Source organism: Mesitornis unicolor, unplaced genomic scaffold (genome assembly GCF_000695765.1).
Source record: "Mesitornis unicolor isolate BGI_N332 unplaced genomic scaffold, ASM69576v1 scaffold26318, whole genome shotgun sequence".
In the NCBI taxonomy this organism is placed as follows: Eukaryota; Metazoa; Chordata; class Aves; order Mesitornithiformes; family Mesitornithidae; genus Mesitornis; species Mesitornis unicolor.
In genome coordinates, this window is record NW_010201697.1 from 44096 (window position 1) to 52092 (window position 7997).

Consider the following 7997-nt stretch of genomic DNA (forward strand, 5'->3'; position numbering starts at 1 on the left):
AAAGAGATTAGGATATCCACACTGCTGTACAATGTCACTGGGACAAGAAAAGTTAACAGTGTTATGGAGACATCAAATGCCAGTGAGCTGTAAGATACAAAGAGAAAATCGATGGGGATAACGGCATTTTCGGACTGACCAGTGATGTTGGTGTAATGTAAGAGCTTATACGAGCAGATCTTTAAAGCAAATAATTGCTTTTGGAAAGACTTATATAAAATTCTTAAGTCTATGTAGCATACACTTTAAAGTTTTGTTTATATTCTTACAAGGATCTGATTTTTTTCAAAGCAAAATGATTTTGTGGTAAACAATTAATCAAAAGGTTTTTAAATACTCAGAGTGAAATGCTTTTATATCTTCTGGCTTTACTTTCCAGAATCAGTGGCAATACAGACCCAAATTCTCTCTTGCATCTTGCAAGTTACCTTCTCAGTTTCTCCTGTGCAGAGCAGTTTCCTCATGCTTCTTTTTTTTAGCCTGTAGAAAGAAGCAATCTTTAACCTGTCATTAACCTATCAATTGCATACAGTTAAAATATTTGGGGACATGCAGTGTGCATGATGTAATTATCTTGTCCTCTCCACTTATTCCTATTTTGTACTTATTTCCCTGGTTATTTTGAGAGCTTAGTTTAATGCAAACGGTTCAAAATTTTCTTTACTAACAAACCTCAGAAAAGTAAGTAGCTGAAAACTTCACATTTCAGAGGGACAAAGGCAGGAAGATGGCATTCTGAAAACACTCATTTTTTCATTTGAAAACAAGTTTGCAAAAGCAGGTATTGCTCAGAAAGGGACTGGGCTAAGTGCCTTTGGAAACCTTTGCAAATGTCTCTTTCTAGCCTTGCATATTATTAGTCTGATTGCTTAGGCCTTAAGGCAATGTTTTAAAATTCCTTTCATTCTCCTCTATTCCAGCTTCTAATTTCAAAACAACTTTATGGGAGAGAGTTCCTCATACTTATATTAAACAAGCTTATATTTATTTCTTGACATTAGACAAGAAAAAATGCCAAAACATTTTCTTCTAAAAGCTGTTAAGACAGTGGAAATAAAAAGGACTTCCATAAGCTGGCTACTTTAAGTAGGTCATTGCTAGTTTACCTCAAAAGAGCACATAAAAATTGTTTGCATGAGGAGAGGAGCTACCCTTCTATTGCCAAATACAGGATTTCTCTGAGCCTGTGCTGTGAAGTTCTTCTGCAAGTTACCAAGAGAAAAGTTAACTGATAAAGTCCTCAGAAGAGTCAGGCAAAGGGCTCTCGGGGTCCCTGGCATTTCAACCTGTGTCAGATGGCTGAAACCTGGAAATTAATGAAGAGCATCCTGGTATGTCACACACTATTTTATCTGGACCTAGTACTGGTGTTAGTTATCATGTGTAAACACTAGAGAAATTTTGCCATACTCTGTAATAGTTATCTAGTAGCAGAGAAGCTTTGCAAGTCTACTAAGTAAATTTTAACTTGATGATCAAATTAAATAATTGCAAAAATACTATCCCATTTCTTCATTTATCAAGGACCTACTTTTTTTATTGATTGCAGTTGTTCAGCTTTTTCAAAAGTCTACGAGATATGTTGGCTTGTCTGTAGTTTTGATCCTGAATTTTATTTTTTCCTATAGTAATCTTTCTTCAAAATTATTATTGTTATGTAGGTCACTGTTAAGTTATACACAGATGGGTTTCAGACCAGGTCTCTTTTATCAGAGCATAACCTGGCTAGCTAGTTCCCTCTTGACGTGCAGCTTCTTCTGCTTTTATTAAAATCAAAACCTGTCCCGAGCTGTAGCTGTAGCTGACTAGCCGTATTTGAATATGGCATTTCGAAACAACACGTTTTTTACTGCTTTGTCAGATACGCGGTTATTTATTTTGTGTCCTGAGAACACTGAAATGTAGTACAACTATATCCTTAGAAACTAGTAGAAGTGAGTCTGCTCACCAACGTTAACATTGCTCACTGCCTTGGTCTAGTGAGCTGTCATATAAAAAATACTGTTCGACTGTATTCAGTAGAGCAATAGTAATTCATATCGGATGATACCGAAGGTTTGTTTTTATGGTTATAACAGCGTACTGGCAACTTCATACAGCCTCCTGACATAAAAATATCTTATCATTTTATCATTCAAATAGCAGGAACATCAGGGATGCTGTAACTAGAAATAATTTTGTTTGCACTGATGACCTCTGCAGTCTTCCACAATAGTTTTGGTGGTAGAAGTATGTAAAATTGATTCCGCTAACAACTTTGTGTCAGATGCAGATTAATAATGCTTGAGTTAGCCTTTCTTTGTGCAAGTCTGACCTAATTTGTATTGTTCCTTATGTGAGAAAAATAAATGCACGGAGCCAGCTTTTAACATTCTTCTTGGATTATGGAGACACTTCATGTTCTGGAACTCAAAAAGAAACAGGGAAACTTAGCTTCAAATGATAATGCCTCTAGGTTAGTGTGTTCTGCAGAACTGTTAATTTGTTCAGTTGAGAGCAGTATACCTATAGCTTAACATGGAGAGCGTGTTTCCTACTTTAGAGGGAAATCCTAGTGAAGAAAACACATCTGTTAATACAGACAGTTAAAGAAAGTCTTCGGTGAAGTATTCTTATAAGCTCTGTGTCTCAAAATATATGAAAACTTAAATGCACATACAGAAAGAACAAAGGAGGCTGAAACAAAATTGAACTAGACAGATCTGGCTTTAAATTAAGACTTGAAAAAAATCTATTGGAGCGAGCAAGATGAGAGAGACATAAAAAGACTATAGATGGCAAATGGGATACTCTTGCACATAGAACTGATCGGCTTGGTAAAGACATAAGGCAAGAAAGAAAAAATACACATTAGAAGATGATGCAATTGAACGATCTGAGTCAAGGTTTCTCAGTGATGTCCAATGACAGGACAAGGGGCAATGGGCGCAAGCTGCAGCATAGGAGGTTCCATCTGAACGTGAGGAAAATCTTTTTCACTGTGAGGGTGACAGAGCACTGAACAGGCTGCCCAGAGAGGCTGTGGAGTCTCCTTCTCTGGAGACATTCAAAGCCCGCCTGGACGCGTTCCTGTGTGACCTGGTCTAGGTGATCCTGCTCAGGTAGGGTGGTTGAACTGGATGATCTTTCGAGGTCCCTTCCAGCTCCTAACATTCTGTGATTCTGTGAAGAAGGCAACAGTATAAATGAGAGTGGACTAGAAGATTAAAAGAAGCAATATTGTCATTAAAAAGGTTTGAATGACTAGGAGTCTGAAGAGGAAATGTGGGGTATACCTGTACCTGCTGGAGACTGTACACATAAAGATCTCACTCAACCCAAATCTGCCTTGCAAACAAGTTGGCTGCAGCATATTAACAAACTCCTTTCCTTGTAAAGAGGCAACTTTTATTGTCAACCAAGTCTTACAATACTGGCTCTTTGGGAAAAAAAAAAAGTCCAACTGATAATAGCACCTCTTTAGCACTAGACTCACTGTACTTACAGTTGTTGTGTAATTGGAGATTTTTTTTGTAATAGTTTCTCATCTTGTCTTTACTATTAATGTGACTGGTAGTTTGGTTTAGGAACTGCATGGAAAGAAAATTTAAAGATAGATGAAGAAATTTTTTTCTGTCTTTACTTTTAAGAAAATTGCAAATAACTGATGATTATTAAAAATCCTTTTATACCATGAGTCAAAGTGATAGTAACTTCCAGGTTTTCAGTTTTCTGTAAAGAAAGGCAGAAGTTATTTAGGAAAGCTCGGCATAAAAACTGCTGCTGTGGTGGCCAAGAAGGCAAGCTTTTCTGGAGGCTGATAGTGCTTTGGTTGTGCATTTAGACAGTTTCAGAATTCTTTTTTGTCTGTCCTACAAAAAACAGTACTTTTGTAAAATTATTACTTCCTGGCCTCTTGAATCAAAACACTCAGTTTCTGAGAACTTCACATGTATGAAAACTGCATAGATAATCTGCATAAATTTAGCTCGTTCACAGAGAAACCCGGGCCTCATCCCTGTCTCCCAGCCAAAGAGGGAATGCCTGCCTTGCTTGGAAAAGTGACAACCAGCAGCACCGCAGCAGGGGAGGCTTGGAAGGACAAAGATGTAGATGACCCAGTATCTGTTCCCTTCATTTCCTTGGGAGGGGATTTACTATTTTTGCTACTTTAGCTTATGCTGGTTCTCTAAGTGCAGTAAGTTATACAATGAACCCTGTTTAATGCCAGTGTAAGCATATTTACATTTGGGCTTCTGCCACAGAAACTCCTTTTAAAAAGGAAATCAGACCTCATGTGCAGGCATAAGTCTCTTTTGGCATAAGCTCATGAAAAATACGTCAAGTTGCATACTGTCCAATAAAAAAATAAGAGTAAAGTTCAAAATAAGTTGACTGAAGACAAAGTATAAATCCAAAGAGGAAAATTGTAAGCGAACTGTCTAGGTTTCTAGGACAAAGTATCTGGATGGAGAGAAGAAATCAGGGACCCGAGCTTCATACATTTGAATTCATCTGCGTTATTTTGGTATTCTGGTTGTTTGTTTTGATGTCATCATATATTATTATTCTTTTCTTTAAAGGAATCTGGCATGAGAATTGAGTTTGAAGAGTTTGTATGTCAGCAGTAGCATTAGAAGTTCAGATATTTTTGCATGAGGATTTTGCATAAGGGCTGAGGAAATAATCCTAAGAAATGTGTTTTGTGTAGAGCCTTTCTGGGTTTTATATTTTAAATTTCTACGATTATTTTTTTTGTCTGTGTTTCTTGTTGTTGTTGTTGCTTTCTCAAAGAGCTGGCAGGGTAAATGACAGCTGTAAACCTAAGGGTAGCCAGCAAATTTTTTTCTTCCAAAGCCTTCCTTTCATGTTTAGCCAACTGAGAGACGCGCAGTGAAATGTAAACTCCGGCTCAGCGTATCCTCACAGCCTTCTCTCCTCGTGCACAGCCAGAGAGGCAGAAGGGGTGCTGAAGCTGCCCTAGGCTGCTAACCAGAACAGCCTGGAAGGCACCGGCCATGAGCTGTGGATCCCAGGTTGCTCAGAGGAGGAGGAATGTGAAGATGGCGTTCAAGGGCCCTTCACACCGCAGCCCGTCCCCATCACACTGGTCCTTCTTGATTTATTCTCCCCCTGGGACAGCAGGAAAAGGCATTCGCTTGACTTGTCTTCTGAGTTTAACCATTTCTCTTTAATCCTTGGCAGTCTGACTGAGAACTAAGTGTGTATTTTTTTGAACTTTGTTCTGTTTGAAATTGTGGGCTGTAGCTATTTTTATTTATTGTGGGAAAGAAGCTTTGCAAAAACTCAACCTATACACTGGGAAAGCAGCTTCCTATAAAAATATAATCAGATGTTTATTTTTGAGTGAAGGTTTGTTCATGGCAGGCTTTGTGATAATCTGCGTATAGGCAATATCATGTTCTAACCCTTAAATGATGACTACTTGATGAGTTTGATCACTTTAACATGATCTTCTACGCTTACACTCCTGGATTATTTGGGGCTTATTCCTTTTTTTAAAAGGTGGTTTTTTTCCAGCTGTATTTTATACACACAGCTAATCTTGGAGTTCTTCCTCAGTACAGAGACGTAGAAAGCTTTCTCCTGGGAAAACGGGTGATTCCTGGGAGAACTTCAGCTATTCCCTCCAGTGCAAGAGAGATGCATATGTCTTGTAGCCAGAATTGCTTGGGGCCCTTTTCCTACCAAGTAATTCTTTGGCTTATAATCATTAAACAGCTGTAAATTTTTTTGTTTGTTTCTTATTGGGATGGAAATGGATAAGCAAGCAGTTTCTCCTCTTTTGTGTAGAGGTGTGTTCCTTTTTGCTTCCAGCCTGCCCTATCACACCCAGTTCTCTCTCTGCACTTGTCCTTACTGCATTTACACTGTTTCTTTCTGTCAGTCAGTTTATTCACAGGAATAAAAAATACATACCTACAATATTTTTTAAATCTTCTGTTGAGGCCATGATTTTCAATTCTCTAAAAATTCTCTAGTTGGTCTCTTAGTCTTTTTCCCTATCCAGGTTTATACAGCGTGCCAATAGTGCTTACATTCTGTACTGATACAGTTAGGTGTGATCATGAAGAAAAATATTACTTGCATCAGTATAAAGATTACGTTTTTTGTGAACAATTGCATGGATCCTGCTTATATAATAGTTTTATATTATCCCAAATGCAGTAGAATAAGCTGTGATTTTCCTGTATTCTTATATAAATCTTACTCATCTGTACCTATGTGTATACATGTGGTTATCCTTTATCTGTTTAAAATAGAAAATTATTAAATAAGCTAATATTTAAGATATTATTTATCCATTCGTGAAATTATTAATCTGTTTATAAAGTCATACACAAAAATTAAAGATGTCCAAACAGTCTCATATAGAAAAATAGAATTTTCAGTGTTAAATATGAAATAAATTATGGAGCGCTCTGTCTTCTGACCAATGAGACAGACTCAAAGTGGTAATTCCTTCTGAGGATTTCCTTGCATTGTGTGCATACGTCTTGAGAAACTGCAAGTGCAACTCCAGTTTACAATCTGAGCTGATAGAAGACTCGAGGGGAGAGACATACCATGGCGTAGATCTGGCAAATGATATCACCAACATTGGATTTCGTTAAAATTTGCCTTTTCCATATAGGATGACATGAAAGATGTGAAATACTGTGCTCTAGTTGATTATAAATGCTGTCTTTGCTATGGAGAGACTGTCTTAGTAATGCAGGTTACTGCTATTTGCATTATTAAGGGAGTGAGCTCCCCTCTAGCTACTTGGAGAGAAAAGAGAGTTTTGAAGGCAGTAGCCCTAATACTGGAGTTGTAGAGTTTTATGGCTCACTCTTGCAATATGTGGAAGGACAGACCAAACAATTAAAAAATAATACCTGCAGTGTATGTAGGAGAGGATGACATAGTATTAGATTGTATTCCTTCTGACATGCATTCAAGAGCAGCACCAATGACCTATAGTCTTCAGATATGATGGACGGATCAAGTGTAGAAAACCTAAAGATACACACTTCCCGTGGAATTTTTCAAGTAATTCTTTTTAGCTGTGGTTTTAAATAAGTAAGTAATTAAAAAGGGTTGTGCCAGAATGCACTATCTCACCTTTAATACGGTGAGATTTGTTTTTGAAGCTGAAAAACACCTCCCTTATGTCCTCATCCTTAGCATTCTGTCCCTGTGAAATAAATAAGGTGAGGAAAATAATAAGTCAGACAGACAGAAAACATGACTTAAAGGTCTGGTAGCAAATCTGTTATTCTAGTGCTCTGTTTTCTTGCAGCATTTTTCTGTCAGACCTCTCAAGTGGTCAGAATACTTTCCAATTTATTTCTTTGTTATTAAAAAAAAGATTTGTGAATTAGTTCATGAAGATTCCAGTATTATAGGTTTTTTTGGCTCTCTTGTGCCTAGCAAAGTTGTAGTATTAGTGAAAATCATCACAAAATTTAGGGGGAAAGGATGTTAAAACTGCGTAGAACTGAAACTCTTCCTACATGTTTGGGTAAAATCAGTGGAATCATTGCAATAAAATAATGTTATTGAGTGTAATTTTACTTTGCAATTTTATACAGTTTCATTCTCCCAAAGAATATAATATAAATTCTGCTTAATAATACTTATCTAATTCTAGTGTTCTTTTTTTTTCCTTCTTTTTCAGGGCGTACCTCAGTTACCATGTGCCAAAGCATTGTATAACTACGAGGGAAAAGAACCTGGAGATCTTAAATTCAGTAAAGGAGACATCATCATTTTACGTCGACAGGTGGATGAAAATTGGTACCATGGAGAAGTCAATGGTGTCCATGGCTTTTTTCCTACCAATTTCGTTCATATTATTAAACCTTTACCTCAACCTCCGCCTCAGTGCAAAGCACTTTATGACTTTGAAATAAAAGACAAGGAAGCAGATAAAGACTGTTTACCATTTGCAAAGGTAAAAACAGAGTAAAATTATTATTGTTTTAATATACATATATATATATATATAATTATTC

General features: G+C 37.0%; 1 protein-coding gene across 1 annotated transcript in view; it reads left to right on the top strand.

The window, feature by feature from the left end:
• The window catches only part of LOC104545129 (E3 ubiquitin-protein ligase SH3RF1-like), a gene marked incomplete at its 3' end in the record, with an annotated part of 50994 nt that extends 43058 nt beyond the window's left edge, over window positions 1-7936 (top strand). Inside the window, exon 2 of the mRNA XM_010190187.1 lies at window positions 7661-7936. Coding sequence (XP_010188489.1) covers window positions 7661-7936 — 276 coding nt within the window. The remainder of the gene's footprint in view (window positions 1-7660) is intronic.
• Window positions 7937-7997: the final 61 nt, after the last annotated feature.